The sequence below is a fragment of the Acipenser ruthenus genome, chromosome 14 (genome assembly GCF_902713425.1).
Source record: "Acipenser ruthenus chromosome 14, fAciRut3.2 maternal haplotype, whole genome shotgun sequence".
NCBI lineage: Eukaryota > Metazoa > Chordata > Actinopteri > Acipenseriformes > Acipenseridae > Acipenser > Acipenser ruthenus.
Window position 1 is genome coordinate 10505602 of NC_081202.1, and position 18514 is coordinate 10524115.

The 18514-nt window shown below is 35.1% G+C and overlaps 1 protein-coding gene across 1 annotated transcript in view; it reads left to right on the top strand.

The window, feature by feature from the left end:
- The window catches only part of LOC117415613 (leucine-rich repeat neuronal protein 3-like), a 29919-nt gene extending 12159 nt beyond the window's left edge, over positions 1–17760 (top strand). The window contains exon 2 of the mRNA XM_058985784.1: positions 10137–17760. Within this exon, the coding sequence (XP_058841767.1) occupies positions 10467–12593 (2127 nt within the window). The 5' untranslated portion in view covers positions 10137–10466 and the 3' untranslated portion in view covers positions 12594–17760. The remainder of the gene's footprint in view (positions 1–10136) is intronic.
- The last annotated feature ends 754 nt before the right edge of the window (positions 17761–18514 follow it).

Sequence of the window (18514 nt, forward strand, 5' to 3'; positions counted from 1 at the left end):
GGATGTAGATTTCAACAACAAACTGTGTAATCTAACTGACATTGCAGAGTTACCTGAGAAAGCTACCTTGAAGATTATCCAGCAGTCCTTTTCTGATTTGTCTTCAGCTGACACATCTGATACAGAAATTCTGTGTGAGTCTTCCTCAGAGAGACGAAACCGATGGCCAGATCCATTCATCATCCCAGCTCCAGCAGGGCAATCTTACCTTTCTCAGAGACGGAATTTTCATGGCCATTTCTAGAGATATGAAACGCGATATACTAGAGAAACTTGCTGCTACAATGTACAGTTTCAAGGCTTATTATTATTATTTATTTCCCAGATGATGCAGAATTTGGAAATGTGTCTGAAGCTTTGATTCGCAAACATCCGTGCCTTACTGAGCCTGGCTCCATAACTGGCTCATATGGATGGAAGAACAGCCTCAAATTTAAAATGGGAAATTATCGAGCCAAACAACGCAGAGCAGGATGCATGGATGTGGCACTTAATGGTGGCAAATGCAGAAAACATACACCAGAGAGAGAGAGCCCTCCAAGAAAAATATTTAAAAAAACGAAACGTTCAGAAGTCAATTTCTTGCCACAAGGTGAGGATGACTCAAGCCTTGAGGCAGAGAGGAAAATGCTTTTGAGTATATAGTAATAAAAAAATAATGAATAATACACAAACCTCCTAGACATTTACATGTGTGCTATACATGTATAGGGTTATTATAGGGAAACCACTGCGTTTTGTGGCCATAACATTTTAAGAGAATTTCGATTTGAAAATTATATATCGATTTTGTTCCACACCAACTAGAGGGTGGAACACATGTAAAAGGGGTGCTGGGGTCAGGTATAAAGCTTCAGTATGTTTGAGCTCATTAAACATGCTTTACCACCCATAGATCACCCTTAGAACACCTTTTTGCAATTTGGTTATTTTCTTCTACCTAAGATTACAGACTGTCCTTGCAGTCTTTTCAAACCCATTACACACTTTCAATGGGCTACTCCACTTCTAAATTAAAACAGCAACATTTGGGAGTTCAGTGAGTCATATATGGCTCAAGAGCCATCCGCTGGACAGCCCTGATTTAAACAGAGGGAAATATAAATACAGGTACTGCAAGTGTTTATATAATTAAAACAGAGCCATTTACAGTACTGTATGTACCGAGGTTAGGAAAATCTAACATCCAACAGTGCATGTCAGTCAGTGCATTTCTATTTGTAAAAATGTATACATCAGAGAGAATCCTGTTTTAATGTATTTAAACCATGGCAGTACTTAGATCGGTAGTATCATTTGAGTAGCCCCCTATATATGTGTCTGTGTATCTCCTGAGTGTATATACAGTAGTTTTGTACTGCTGTTCATGTATTCAACAAATGCAATATTTCTTACTTATATGTGTATTTTCATTCTAATGTACTGGAGAGCCTTTTAAAAACACACAGTAGTTATTCACTACATTTAATTTTACAGATGGTTAGTTCAACACAAGTTTAATTTTTTTTTTTTTATTATTATTATCTTGCTCGAGTGGGCAGAAGAATAACGTTTGCATTTGGAAGGTAAGGTATTAAACATTTCAAAAGGAGTTCATTACTTCCCCTTTTCACAATCACAAAAATGTCATGAATACCAAAAGCCCTGTTATCAGTATAAATCTAGTTCTCATAAAACAAAGACATGCAAGGCAGTTTAGCTTTTAACAATATTATTGTAATATGACAAGGTGTCAACTTCAATTTACACAACCCAATGCCATTTGTTTCATAATGTACTTGTACTGCAACACTGATAGTGCATTAAAGGTTTCTTTATATCACTGTACCATTGAATTAAACATAACTTGCTCTTATTGTATTACTTGTATTGTAACACTTGAAATGTATTTGCTTACGATTGTAAGTCGCCCTGGATAAGGGCGTCTGCTAAGAAATAAATAATAATAATAATAATAACTGACTATGCATCTGTGATACTGTGCTCATGACGGGACATTTAAAATTGAAAAAGTTCAACTGTGCTCTTTTACAAGACTTGATTTTGTATACAGTAGGTCAGTAGTCGAAGTTAACAACTCACATTTAAATGTGCCATTGAGGATCTTTGGATGAGCCTTAAGCTTTTTTTAATTCATTCAAATTGTAATGAAAAAAAAAAAAAATTAGCAATAATATCTGACATAAAGGGCATTAACCGAGATAACTGGTAATATCCTCAGTGAAGAATAGTTTTGCTATTAAGTTAATGTAAATACTGAACATGCTGTTTGTGTCATTTATAATAATACTGTTTGGCTATGAGGCAGTGTTAGGCAGAGATTAACAACCATTTTTAGACAATAAGATTGCAATGTTCCGTATGTATGTAGCATTCTGATATTTTAAAGAATTGTTATTACACCTTAATGTAATGTAAAGCACCCAGGAAACAAAAAAGAAGCTTCCATAAAAAAATTGCAAAAATAGGACGCGACAAAGGGTCTTAATTATGCAATTAAGCGAATTGTTGTACAAATGTAATTGTGTGAAAATGCATTTTCCTCCTGGGTTAGGTTAGTGATGTTCCTGCCTGGAATCAAACGCTGAGTGATATTTCTATTATTGGAATTTCTGAATCGTCTTTTTTGTAATTCTCCAAATGCAGACCCTTTGAAGAGCAATATCAAAACAGCATGATAATGTTACGTGAGAAACAGTGACCTTTCCTCGAAAGCTGGCATTAAAAGATTAAGATTTTGGCATTTGAAATGCTCTTAACACTTTGCTGTGTAATGGGCAATATTACATTCAATTGGTTTGCCTCTAAAACGACTTGAGTGTTTTTCTTTTTTCTTTTACTACATTAAGAAAGTACAGTACAAGGCTCCCCACAATATATTGTGCAGAAATTCACATATAGAACTAGAACTATATCCCTGCCCCTGTGCTGTTCTATAAACCTGTTTAATTCCATTCAAAAACAGATTGAGCAATCAAATATGCTGTGTGCATTTGGTAGTTTATGCTGCTCCTTCTATTATAGGCATATCAATAAAACAAATGTATTACAGAATACTTGCACTTTAAATTCCACGAAGATAAAAATCAATATGCATGCTTCGAAATGGGTACATTTATTTTCTCCTCTAAAAGAACAATATTGTAATGTCATATTTTAATTCAATGTCCCATATGTGGCAGTTTCATATACCTTGACAGTGAATTCATTTAAACTTTGTTCATAATATTTGCTAAACTGGACTGCAATATAAAATATATCTGGCAGGTTTATGTTAAGTCCTAATGTAATTTATGTATTGACACATATGTAATAGGTTTTGCAGGTTTATATATTTATATTGCTTTAAAGATCCCCCCAATTTCAGTTTTAATGACATTAATGCATTCATACAGTGGACTATATAAAATTGCCCTGTATATTGGAGATTCATTTACATTTAGATACCCTCTCTCCTTCATATGTATATATATATATATATATATATATATATATATATATATATATATATATATATATTAGAAGATACATTTAGACTTGGACTTAGTTACATCTTTTGAAATAACAAATATAAAGCTATAGTCTGCATACATGCATACATACATACATACATAACACTGTTGAATAGAATCATGGCAACATGAAAGATTATTAAATGAAAATAGTCATGTCACTATAATATATGTGGTGCCAAATTCTCTTCACTATGCCATTGAATTTTTCATTCCCTGGTGAATTTCTGTTAAACAAAAAATATATCAGATAGGTATTTATGGTGGTGTTTGCCTATAGCTTAGCCAGGTGTTATCTGCAGACTATTAAATAGCACAGAGTGGGTGCACAGGTGGCCAAATAAATGTATATCATACTGGTGGTGGACAATACTTTAAACCAGAGACAAACAGAAGAGTAAATATTCTTTTGAAGAAGAATAAATCTTAGTTACTGTGCTTATCGTGTACATTGTCAATTTAGTAGTATCACTAATGAAGTGTTCAAATTAGCAAAACCCGTAATTAAAAATAAATACAAATCAAGGCTCTCTTCATTATTAAAAATGCCAGTTACACCACAGCCTGGTAATTTATGAGCAGGGATTAGTCACTGCAACTAATCTGCAACACTGCAGAGACTAGAATATTCATTTTCCCTGTCTCCACAAGTCGACTCTAATGAGCAATTCTCCAGTACAAATTATCACTTGGCAGTCAGCACCTCGAGATACCTACTGTCACATGTTAGTATATATTTTTTCTTCCAAGTGCTTCAGACAAAGCTAAAGTTTTAGTTATATTGAAAGAGTAATTTTGTAAATGAACTGAAAATAAAACCAAATAAAATAAACTGAAATAGCAAAGGCAATAGAGCCTGTACTCTATTTCTCTACTGAAATGAAGATTATATCATGGGGAAAGACATTCTTAGAAAATCTAAATGAAACATATTTGTTTAATTTTTTTTTATATTCTACTCTCGATATTTTGTTTTAAATGTGTTCCTCTCTCGCATTTAATGTTATTTTAATAAATCATTTTATACTCTTACAGAAAGCAATATGCACAACAATCTTAAAGCTTTGCCATTTTGATATTATGTACTTTTTATGCTATCCTGGTATTTGGGTTTATTGTTTCATTACTCTTGAATTCTTATTGGATATTTTTCCTATAGACAAACCAATAGAGAAACCCACACGTGTCCCATCACTCTTTGCATGCATAGATGACACTTAAATAACATGGGCCCTGTTTCTAAGGAATACAATTAACTATGACAAAAGGGACTATTAAAAAAGGCATGGAATTGTCCTTTATTTTTCTGCATGAACTGTATAAAAATAATGTTTTCTTCTACAGATGTAAAAAAGTGTGTAGGAGTAGAAAACTAGGAACATGTTCTTCAAAATACTTGGGTATCTGGGTACCCATTTATGAGCACCATCAGGAAGTAACTGAACAAAGGCTACTGTTAGATATATAGTTGAAAAGGTTACACATCTGATATTTATTCTGACTCCTACTTCAGTGAGATAACCCTGATTAGATGACATTACCATATGATGGTTGCAACTCAAATTGGTCCTTCTGAAGTGAACTGTTTGCCTTTTTGCCAGTAGGGCACACTGCAGTGTAACTGCTGCATTTTTACTTTGTATTACTGTCTCTGTAATCACTGAAGTGGAAAGAGAAAGATTGCCAAGGCCTGACGCGCTTCTCATCCTCTCTGCTTGCTCCGTCACTGGAGTCTGTTGCTCCAGTGACAAGAAACAATGCCTGAATTATCCATTCCTTGAATGCCTTTTTTCCATGACACATAATGGAGATGCCCCCTTGTGAATTGATGCATGAGACAAAATAACTGACAGCAAGTGATACAGACCTAATTAGGACAGACCACTTTATGACAAGGATCTTTTTTGCTATCAGGATTACTGTTGTGGTAAATAAAAATTAAAATAAAAACTGATTTGTAGTGGATAACACTTCACAAAGCTATCTTGAACAGAAAAATTGGATATTATTTTCAAGTAACTACCATATTGCTGAGCTTTTTAAGTTTTTACTTATTGAATTTGAAAAGGAACAAACTGAGATACTCTCCAGGTTTAATCATAGCTTCTTTTTAGATTTATTATAACTTTAACATCTGAAGGTTAAAAGCATACAAAGAGCTGGGCATTTTCAGTCCAAGTTGACTTTCAGTTTCTAAATGTTTTTTTTTTTTTTATGTTGTTATTTTCTTTTACCCTTTATAAGAACTTTAGTAACTTAACAAAGGCCAATCCCATTTCTTTACACTGATGGTGATTTGACCCTGGATGTAGCACACGACAGATGGTTTCATAGCAACTGAAGCTAATGTCATTGCTTTTATAAAATAAACTAGCTGCTCTTATTTTACATGACTTTCTTTTAAACAGCTAATAGTGAAAAGCAACATAAATTGTGGTATTTTACCACACTACATGGTGTTCATAAAACTTTTCTGGGCCCTTAATATAAAAATGGTCCTCTGTTTGGCTGAAGAAGATTCTAAACAGCACTGGTCAATTCACTTTAGCTTCATTAATTTGTTTTCTAGCATTATATCAGATTTTTCTTCTGGAATGGGCAGTTTTATAAATCACAATAAGCTCTAAAGCATGTGTTGTTCTGAAATTAATTTGCATACCCCTTGGCATGTCTTGTTTTTTGATTACAGTGGTCAGGTTCAATTAGTTTGCTCCATTCTCAAGGTCAGAAATTAATCAAAACATCAATACAGATAGTTGATATAAGCAAATTTCACAGTACTTGTCAATTCTTTTAATGGCTTTGTGACGGGGGACTGCCCCATCTTTATGAACGTGGTTGGGACTGGCAGGGAGGGGGTTAAAATTCCTCCCTGCCAGGAAAACATGTGAGAATGTGGCTGGAGCCCTAATTGAATAATCAGCAATTATTGATTAATTGGGCTCCAGCCACAGGGGATAAAAGCCAGGGGAGAGGTCCTGGCTAAGGGAGAGTTCTGGAAGGAGAAGAAGAGTGTTTTCGTTTGTGCTGTGTTTTATTAGTTATTGAATCCCGTGAAGGCAACGCCCAGCCTGGAAGCCTTAATTTGTAAGTTTTGTTTTGTGTCTATTTTGTGTTTTGAAACCTTTTTGTTTGGCCCTCGTGCCTGTGTATTTTGTCTTTTTGTTTATTAAAAAACTTTATTTTTGAACTTTATACTGTCTCTGAGTCTCAACCTCGGTCATTCCTTGTCACATTTGGTGGCAGCGGTGGGATAACGCCATCTTGAGACTCAGAGACAGTATAAAGTTCAAAAATAAAGTTTTTTAATAAACAAAAAGACAAAATAAACAGGCACGAGGGCCAAACAAAAAGGTTTCAAAACACAAAATAGACACAAAACAAAACTTACAAATTAAGGCTTCCAGACTGGGCGTTGCCTTCACTGGATTCAATAACTAATAAAACACAGCACAAACGAAAACACTCTTCTTCTCCTTCCAGAACTCTCCCTTAGCCAGGACCTCTCCCCTGGCTTTTATCCCCTGTGGCTGGAGCCCAATTAATCAATAATTGCTGATTATTCAATTGGGGCTCCAGCCACATTCTCACATGTTTTCCTGGCAGGGAGGAATTTTAACCCCCTCCCTGCCAGTCCCAGCCACGTTCATAAAGACAGGGCAGTCCCCCGTCACAGGCTTATATACAGTCTATCATTTTATAAATAATGTATGAGTGCTATAGCACTCATACAGTATGGAACCCTGCTGTTGAACAGCAACATCTACATTAGCTTCACAATAATTTGGATTATACCCCTTCCAAATTGCTACTTTCAAAATGTTTCTGAATGTTACAACTTTTGACATATTCAAGGGGAATGCGTATTTTACCCCCCAGTCCTGCGAATCAGTGTATTACAAGCTTTATGCCTTGTAGTTACTAAAATGTTTTCCTTACTCAAGAGACAGAGCACCAGATATTCAAAGAGTTGCATGGGGAGTTTGCTTGGATTTCTTTTACTCTCATTTCTGCGGGGTGAAATAATGTGTTTCTTGATTTTGTTTTTTGGGATTTTTTTCCTCAACTGTGATGAAGGACTGGTGGAGTGAATAATTGTGCAATTCTATCTTCACATGGGAAATTCAATTTTGTATCAGTCTTTTTAATGCATCAAAGAAGTTTACTATATTTGATACTGTTGTAGACTGTTGTTGAAGAAGCTAACCGTTGCATGTATTAACCTACCTGAGTTTTGCACGATAAAACCCATTTGTAGTACTTGAACAATTATCCAGACATGATCAATCAGTCAGTAGGTAATACAACAATCACATTGTTTAATAATGTACTAAATTGATACTAACCCAGCAAGATAAGACAATGTCAATATTTCTGGGGGCTCCACAGAAAGATACAAAAGCACTGGATGAACCACTAATGAGAGTCTTTGCATTATCTCCTGCAGAAGTAGAAATGGATCACTTAAACATATTCATTACTGCAACACTGCAATATTAGCAGACTTGTAAAAGCATGGAAATACAGCAGTGTTTAATTAATTCACATCATTTTTAAATATCTGGCCCAAAGTTTTGAAGCACAGTATAAAATGACAAACATCAATTTAAGCTTGTGAACCTATCCTCTTAGCTCTGCTAAGCAACTGCATCATGTCTACAACTAGATTGAGAACTCTAAGTATTCAATTTTCTGTAGTAGGTTAACAAATATATAGAAATTTGGCATTGAAGCCTTTCATTCCTTTTATTTCACACTAATACTGAAGTGATTCAAGAGCCAGGGGATATAGATTAGAATTACAGTTGTAAATTATTCTTTATTGGTTAACATACAGCACAGAAATTAAATCAAGATGACGAACATTTCCTTGTGTTTTTTTTTTAATATATATACTGTTTGATATTCATTTAACTCTAAATCAAGTCTTTAAATAAAGTCTTATTTAACTCTAAATAAAGGTTTTCTGAATATTAAACTTTATTTTATTCATAATAACTCATTTGTCAAGCTTTGTGGATAGGGAAAAACAATAGACTATGGCTTTGTCAAATCATTTGTCTACAATTATTTTTTAAATTATTGTATAGCATGCATTGCTTCTGCACCTGGTGTAATAATTAAGTCAATTTGTTAGCTGCAGTTGTTAGCCATGTGCATGCTAATGTCCTAGACTGAAGTGAGTAGATGCACATTTAAAAAGCCTCATGAGAGTTCCTTGACTTTCAATTTTTATCCAACAAGATGAATGGGCTGTCCCTCAGTTAAAAGTGCAAAGTATATGGAACAATCTAAATCTCATTGTCTCCAATACAGATTTACCTGAGATTAATCTCAAGTGTGATGGAACACATATTGGATGTACCAAGGACAACAAAAAATACTTTATTGGGCCATTAATTTAGTACTGATGTATGGCACCACAGACATTGTGCATTTGCATATATTTTAAATCAAAGTGTTTGGAAAGGGTGGATGAAATACATGCATGGTAACTATGAGTGTAACATTGATCAACAGTTGACAGCATTTATTTCTAGTCATGGCCATGCAGTCTGCACTGCTTTAGTTGTATGGTAGACATATTTTAGGGTGTTCCCAGGGATATGTGGAGGCACAAGTCAGACTCTTTCTCAAAGTACGTAAGGGTTGGGGACGTTAGTATATCCTCATTTAGAGACCTGCATTGGAAATTAGCAAATTAAATGAATGTAAACTTTAAAATTGCGCATAACATAAATAAAAATCTTCAGTGCAACATTGGGTCATACACTAGGAAAAAAGATGGTTGAAATGTGTGCTGTCTACCCAATAGTTAATGTTTTAAAAAAGGTAGCCCTATATTTGGTTCAATGTCATATTTATCTGTCTGTTTTTGAGTGTGTTGTTTTAATAAATGTTGCTGTGGAAACATTTTATGGAAACATTTAATGTTATTAAATCAAAATGCTGCAGCTCACTTGAATACAAAGAAAGAACCCACTGCAGTGGTTTGCAATATATGCCAGACAAATATCAATCGTAGGTAAAGACATTTAGATACTAAACTTGAAACATTAAAACACACAGTAAGCTGCTCAGTGAAATCTTCAATGATCAAACAGCCAAGAACATAGTGGTTCTTCCTGTCGGTACCTGCACATTCTCCATATGCATTAATCAATGTCACTCAAGTGCTGACCTAAACGTAATCAGACATCGCACAATTTCAGTGATACAGAAGTGTTTTGTTCCATAGTCTAAATGTGACTGTATTTAGTTACATTACTCAAATTAATACATACTAAGTATGGCATGCTTTTTTATAGATAAATAATAGATAATGAAGGTTTATGGAGGATAATGTATCATGTTTACTGCAGAGTACACTGTTAAAGAGAATGCTTTAAGCATGCAAACTTGGTTAAACTGTGAAACACTTTTTTTTTTTTTTTAACTTTACTCACTTGTGTCTTCCCAGACAAATAAATATAGCATTTTGAAATGCTGTTAAACATATTAATTCTGCTAATGTAAGTATCTTGTTTAAGGCAAAAAAAAAGTCTACACTTTTGTTTTTAACAGTCTTTTTATTTTTTTTACTAAATTCTCATTCTAATTATGTTTGTTTTATCATTATTTCAGGTGGAAAATAATAGTATGAAGACTTAGCAATCATGGGAGCTGGAGTTAATGCATTGACAATCTCTACATAGATCTTCATCCTTGGGTATTTTGGTTTCACTCTATCAAGGATACACCAACCTTCACATGCAGTCTGCATGACAACTTTGGACAAGGCAATTGAAAGGTTGTACCTTTTAACCAAGGACGACAAGTCACTACTTGTGTGACTTCCACCAGCTGACAAACACTTTTTTACTCCGAAACAAATGATCTGTTCATTCTGAAGTTAAGTGTAGTGATTGTGAAATCCTTAAGGACCTATCGCTTACTGGAGGGAATCAGGCCAAGATGAAGGACATGTCATTTGCTGTTCATGTTTTTGTTGTTGCAATGGCTGCTTTAGTACACGCTATAGAGAAGAAAGTGGACTGCCCCCAGTCATGTGTTTGTGAAGTAAGGCCATGGTTCTCGCCAAAATCCATTTATATGGAGGCTCCTACAGTCGACTGTAATGATGTAGGAGTTTTTATTTTACCTCAGAGATTACCGTCTGACACCCAGGTTTTATTGCTGCAGACTAACAACATTGCAAAAATCGAAAAACCTGTAGACTATCTGACCAACATCACTGAGATAGACTTATCTCAAAACAGTTTATCCTCAATGAGTGATATCAATCTAGGACATCTGCTCCAACTTCTGTCTGTACACATGGAGGAAAACAAGTTAAACAAACTGCCTGACAACTGCCTGCCTGGACTGGCCAATCTTCAGGAACTTTACATTAATCACAACTTCATCTCTGCTATTGCACCTGGAGCCTTCAAAGGGCTTCAGAACCTCTTCAGGCTCCACCTTAATTCCAACAGGTTGCAGATGATCAACAGTCAGTGGTTTGAGGCAATTCCAAGGCTAGAGATTCTCATGATTGGGGAGAATCCAATCATCAGAATCCAAGATATGAACTTTAAACCACTTATCAATCTGCGCAGCCTGGTTTTAGCAAGAATGAATCTTACTGAAATACCTGATAGCGCTTTAGTTGGTCTTGATAATTTGGAGAGCATCTCATTTTATGACAACACATTTGCTAAAGTGCCCCATTCCGCTCTTCAGCAGATTCCAAGCCTAAAATTTTTGGATCTAAATAAAAACCCCATACAAAGAATACAGAGAGGTGACTTCCATGATATGCTACACTTGAAGGAGTTGGGAATAAACAACATGCCTGAACTGGTATCTATGGATAGCCTCGCTTTAACCAATTTGCCAGAACTGACAAAAATAGAAGCAACAAACAACCCTAAGTTATCATATATCCACCCAAATGCTTTCTACAAACTCCCCAGACTTGAAACATTGATGCTCAATAGTAATGCTCTCAGTGCCCTATATCGGATTACAGTAGACTCTCTGCCTAACCTTAGAGAAGTAAGCATGCACAGTAATCCGATCAGATGCGATTGTGTCATCCGTTGGATAAACATGAATAAAACTAATATACGATTTATGGAGCCTGATTCCTTGTTTTGTGTTGAACCACCTGAGTTTGAAGGCCAGCATGTAAAACAAGTCCTTTTCCGAGAAATGATGGAAATATGCCTTCCTCTTATTGGCCCAGAGAGTTTCCCTCCTCAAATTAATTCCTACAATGGGAGTTCCGTTTCTTTACACTGTAGGGCATTTGCAGAACCAGAGCCTGAAATTTACTGGATCACGCCTTCAGGCAATAAGGTCTTGCCTAATACAGTTACTGAGAAATACTACATGCATCCTGAAGGAACCATTGAAATATATGATATTACAGAACATGAAGCTGGTTTGTACACCTGCGTTGCCCACAACCTTGTTGGCGCAGATTTAAAAACTATTTTGGTAAAAGTTGATGGATCTTTTCCACAGCCTATTAATGAGTCTTTGAATGTCAACATAAAAGATGTGAAAACAAATTCAGTCATGGTATCTTGGGAAAACTCTCCTAAGAGTTTAGCATCTAATATTAAATGGTCCACAACTATGAAAGTAAATGCTCCAACTGTTGCTTATACAGTCAGAGTCCCAGCAGATGTGAAGGTTTACAACCTAACCCTTCTAAACCCATCAACAGAGTACGAAGTATGTGTGAATGTCCCCAGCATCCACCAGCAGAATGACAAGAAATGTGTCAATGTCACAACAAGAGGATTAGACCTTGCAGTGAAAACAAAAGAAGAGTGGAGCACAGCAACATTAATTGCAGTCCTTGGAGCACTTATGGGTGTAGCTTTCATGTCTTGCCTCATATCTTATGTAGCTTTTAAAAGAAATTGCATATTAGGAAATAACTTTTTAAGCAATTCCCAGTCAAAAAAGCCAACCATTCCTTTAGATGAGTTGTATTCTCCACTTACTAGTCTTTGGGTATCTGAAAAGGGAGTGGGTTCAGCTGTAGAAGTAAAAGCCACAGTAATAGATGTCTCAAACAATTTCTTATAAGAAATAACTGAAGTCATTTGGCTTTTATATACAAAAAATGAGAGGAGAGGGGGAAAAGCACAAGACTGCATTCATCGTGCTACCTTAACCTTGATACCAACTTTCTGGAACATCTGACTACAGCTTTGGTCCACATTATAAGGAATGGGAATCTAATTTGTTAACAGCATACCTGTTCCTAAAAATGATGTAGAAAGAAAGGTACCAGAGCATATTGTTTGCAACATTACATTGAATGTGATATTCCTGGGTACTGGCCATATGAATGGAGAAAATGGAATAAAGAAAACAAGAAAGCATTGTCTCTGTTACTGACTGTTATATATGTAAAGAGTAGTGGAGCTATCCTAATGGTCCTGAGCAATATCGTATGTGCTGTATTATAAACATAGGCAAGTAAAAATACCCCATGTGGTGTTATAACAGAGAAAATCCAGTAGATTAGAGGATACAAGTGACTATGATGTGAAACACTTTTTATGAAATAATATACATTTTTGAAAAAAAAAATAAAACTGTGGTTTTTGCCTTTTCATTTAAAAGGAAAGCGAATGAACCCAACCAAACAAGAACTGTTGGGTCCTATTCATAAAGGTTTAACTCATGAGCTATTCAAAAAAGGGCTATTTGTTTTAGGATAATCAGTTCATTACAAATGGATATTGCTGTAAGGGTAAAAGGATTTTTGTTTTTGTCAAGACAAAAAAAAATTGAAGAGTAACTAAGCTTTGTGAATCTGTCCCAGTTTCTCATCCAGATCTTTTAATTCTACTCTATACTAAAATTCTAAGCAATCATATCACTGTAAATGATCTGGTGTAAACAATATAACTAGAAAGAACAGTACATGGTATGAAGTCTGATAAGCCAAAATCATAAAGCTAGATTTCCAGTGAAATCTAGCTCCTGGAGTACAAGGAAATAAAGGACAAGAAATAAAAGCATTATTAACCAGCTGCTACGGAAATGAAGAGAAATGGTGGTTCAAACATCTATTCCTTTTGTATTGTACAAATAGAACCATGAATTCTATACAAACTTGAGAACTGAAAGCAGATTACAAAATATTGCTGCAGGGACAAAGGCAGATTGCTGTTCATTTACTGTATTTTAAGTTGTGTTTTTGGCTTTAAAATAGGGCCGTATAACATGTAGAATGTTTTTTTTTCTTCTTTTTAAGCACATGTGATATTTGTATGTACTGGATCATTACTCACAGTAGTTTTACTGTCCAGCACTGAACAAGTCTCCAGTTTGCCAACTGAACATCATATTAATTGGTGTTCAATGTAAATAATAACCCTTCTCAATCACTGCTATTGTTCACATAGTAAAACATAGCTACCTGTTTGAGAGATTGAATAGTTCATAAGTAGAATTGTGTATTCTGGTGTCTGCAGCCATAGCAATTCATATCATCATCATTACCTACTTCACTGTAATGGGTTTACTTAAAAATGATAACAAATCCAGATTATACCTAACTGTGTACAAAATTGTATCCAAATTGTCTCATCCATTTTACTGCTACTTTGAGAAAGCCAGTAACAGAGGATGGGACTGTCACAACCTACTTCTGTTTCACAGATTTATCTCAAAAGCAATAGGAACCAAGTTTATACCTAACTCTGTAACTTTACAACCATTTGTACAACCACTGTTGTCTCGGTGATAGAATTTGGAATATACATTATGTATGCTTATCAAACATTTCATATTATTAGGGAAGTTATTGGGTTAACACCTTGATATTAAAATTCTTAAACAATGTGAAATTGCATGAGGCTGATTATTATGTTTTAAGAGTGCTACATGATTAGAGAGTATCTGACCTCCATGGTGAATATGTTTCTTCACTGCCATAGGCCTTGGAGTGATTCAAGTTTAGAATGTCATTCATCATTGTTCGGCTAAATGTCTTCTAAAAATATAACAGATATGGTTTTGAAATTACATTATTAACAGCCTTTTGTTACATAGTTTGTCACATACAGTGAATTATGTAAAAAGGTGTTATAAAGAGGGCCAAAAAATAATAAATATCAGTTGCTTAATACGCATGACAGCATCACAGAACATCCCCATAAGTCCTATTGTTAAGCACATGATGCCAAAATAACAAGAAACAACTCAGTTCCAGATGGCAGTTGTTTGCTTATAGAGTTGTTTGTTGCTACTTTTACACCGTTAACAAATGGGTCTTTGCACTTGCTTGAAAAGCATGCATTTCTTTTTATATTTATATGTCCTTGGTCATTAATCAACTGGGAGTATTGCTTCCAAAGTCATTTTACAAGCCAGAACAGAAAGAGTCTCCCGTTTTCCATCTGAACATCATATTAGTAGACGCTTCAGTGTAAATAATAGTCCCTCTCAATCACAGCTGCAGTATTGTTCACACAGAAAGCATAACAACTTGTCTAGGTGGTTGTTCAGTTTATATGATAGCACAACTAGTTTGTGCAGCCGTTACCGTACATAGAATGACCTACTTCCCATTAACATATTTCATTAAAAACGAAGAAAAATCGAGATGGTACCTTTCTGTGTAGTTGAACATTCAATTTGAATTGTATCCAAATTGAATCTCTGTCGAGGATGAATGTCAGAACCTACTTCTGTTTCACATATTTACTGTATTTATAAAGCAATAGGCCACCTTACACTGTACCTATTCAACAGCGTATCCATATTTTAAACCCCTTTTGTGACCTTGACCTGGAGGTTCCCCAGAATTCTTGTATATGACATAATTTGTGACAGTAACCTCCATGACCTACTTGGATTGTGAGATACAGTGGATGAAGTACAGACGGAAAGCATCATATTAGCATACTACTCTTTGCATGGTTGCAACCAAATGCACCACAGTACTTGGCTGGCAGCAACAGTAAGAAGAGAATATAACACAATGGATGTTGTTTAATTCTGCAAATGAGCACTCCACTGTTGAACCAGCAACTGAATACACCCCAATCAAAATGATAATGAACCACACAACCCTAACACATAAGGTTTAATTTCTCTTTAACTTTGCTGTAATTCTATCACTTTATATAATGATAAGGTTGCAAAGTAAAAATAATAAAATACAAATAAAAAAAAAACTAAAGCAGAATTACTTTACATTAAAAATCCAATAGGTATTCCTAACACAAAATCACAAACCTGATGAATCACCATCACACACAAGCTGACATGAGAATTTATCAGGTAGACATGCCCATATATCATGAAACATGTCAGCACCTTGGACAAGGCTTTTAGAGCTAGGCTATTAGTCAAAGACACAGGAGCTGAAATATGACCTATTGCAATGCAGGTACTGTATAGGTCAGCAGAAATGTGCTCATGTATCTTGGATCTTCCCCTTTTGATCCTAGTTGCATTTAGGAGCTATTACAGATATAGCTTGGTGGTGTGTGGGTTTGTTTGTTAAGACACAACAGATTTAGCTGAAAATGAAAAGACAAGGTAAGTGATGGAAATCTCATGTGAGGAAATGCTACATTTTTGCAGGTAAATATACATTGCTTCAGCATCATCAGCTGTGTCGTTATATTTATTATGCAATGATTAAAATGTGATTTAAAATATCTACAAATAAGCTACTTTGCATTTGTTTGACAATGTATGCAATACTACGAGCTAGATAATAATATAATCCCATTGATCTATGAATAATAATATCTGCCATAGGCTGAAACCAAAAGCATTCTTCAGATTAACATATCTATATTCTTTGTATTCACATTGCATACAATAATTTGAAATAATTTGAAGAGTATCTCATTAAAGTATGTGCATTTTCTAAGGTTCTGATTTAAGGGTTAAACTCGATATAGTAGTCTCCACATATAGGAACACCTCCTAAGAGAACACTTCGCCTAAGGGAACACTCTTGTGGCGAAACAGATTTTTCCCATTGTAAATGCTCTGGCTCAAGGAACAGGGACTTCGATTAAAAGAACACCTTCTTGGCACCAATAGCGATTCGTTCACAATGGTTGCAATACTGTTTTGTAATCTGATACATCATCATCATCAAACTTAAATTAAAATGGTTTATTCAGTCTTTTCAAAAGCAACTTGTCATCGCGAGAGTGTTTTCAGGCACACCGATTGGTTGATTTATGTTGGATACACGTCATACTTAAACAACAACATCAGTCTACCTAGTAGATGAGCATCACCCTTCATTTTTTTTACAGTGGTAATATGTGCTGTATATAAATATTGCATCACCTGTTCCATTTGTCACTGTCAATACAGTCTCAAGATAGAAAGGTCAATGTAACAAGTTTAAAAGGGGTTTAGGCTATTCCTGAGGATAACATAACTAAACTATTTCTCAATGATTTCCAACAGAATTTTTTTTTAGTAAAGTCTATTCTTAGAATAGACCATATAGTTGATATTTTCTTTGTTCCAAATGAAATATTAGGTTTCATAACTGTGTTCTGTAAGAATGTGTGGGTGTTGTGATAGTGAACATATAAAATGTTGAAAAAATGGTTAAGGTTGGAGATTACCATCTAGAAATGAAAGTGCTACAACAGCTTTAGCCAAGGTCACTGTCAGTATGTCGGTATTTAAAAAAAAAACAAAAAAACTAATTATTTAAAAAAATAATTCCATTCCTTCTATCCCAAACAGAAAGAAAAAATCTGAAAAATGCCACCTAGCAAAGGCAATCTTACTTTTACAGAGAAAAATGGAAATCTTACTTTGGCTAACAATCACATAATAAACACCATGCCAACTGTAATCGACACCATCATTTACTATCTGTAGAAAATATAAGTGCTGAAATGTATCTACAAAAAGACATGTTCACAAACTGGTGGTGGGTACAAAAGTCAAAGGGGGAAAAAACAGTATCATTCTACAATATGATAGAATATGGGTTTGTTGCCATAGAAAAAGCTGGATAACTACAACTGACATAGATATTCTAAGCAGCTAAGGACATTTGTCTCGTAACGGTCTTTTGCCCCACACTAACAGTATTTAGACCTAGAACAATGAAAATAACTTGACATGTAAAAAGCTATTTTGCAGTTGTTTTCTACATAATTAATTCTACAATACGGATATCTCTTTCTAACAGAACCACCCCTTAAAACGCTTACACACTGTTTTGCTTCCCCTTTAAAAAAAAAAAAATACATATTGTATTACTTTTTGTTAAACTTGTATGCTGGCTACCATTTCTGGCAGCATCTCACAGTCTTGTTTTCTGTGAATAAATCCAGAGCCCCTAAGAGGCGTAAAAACATCACCTCTGTGGTCCCCCCCCCCCCCCCCCTGTCAGCAGATTACGCACAACCAAACAATAATACATTAGTGGCTAAAAAAACTGGGATAATTCATCTATTTTCAAAAAACAATAAAATGTTGCCCTGGGGCTAATGGAATGGTACTTCGAGACAAACACCCTCTTCTTGTTCGCAATATTTTTATTCCTATAAGTACCTTTCAGCAAGATACAAAAGCTCATAGCAAGCACATTTTATCTAGGATGAGATGCGTTTGAAGATCTATGAGGTGTAAATTCAGGGCTTGAAGTTTATTTTTGTGTGCTGGGGGGATTTCCCCCCCTATGCTGCAGCCAATGGGGGAAATTCCAAAAGAAAAGGCACTTTTGCATATATAAAAATATATATATTTTACTGCATCATCATTCACACTGGTGTTGCTTTAAAATAAGCTGCTTACAGGAGACCTAACAGCTGTTCATCACTGTGAGACAGAGCACTCTCCATTGCTTTTGCCATTGCCTGACGTGAAGTTTTTGCAGCAGAAGACAAAGGTGCTTTTCTTTTTAAACAGCGTGCCATTTTTGTTGTTTAACTCTTTACACTTAGCCCTATTTCTGCCTGTTTTTCACTGTTTTCATTTATGCATGTTTAACTACTGGA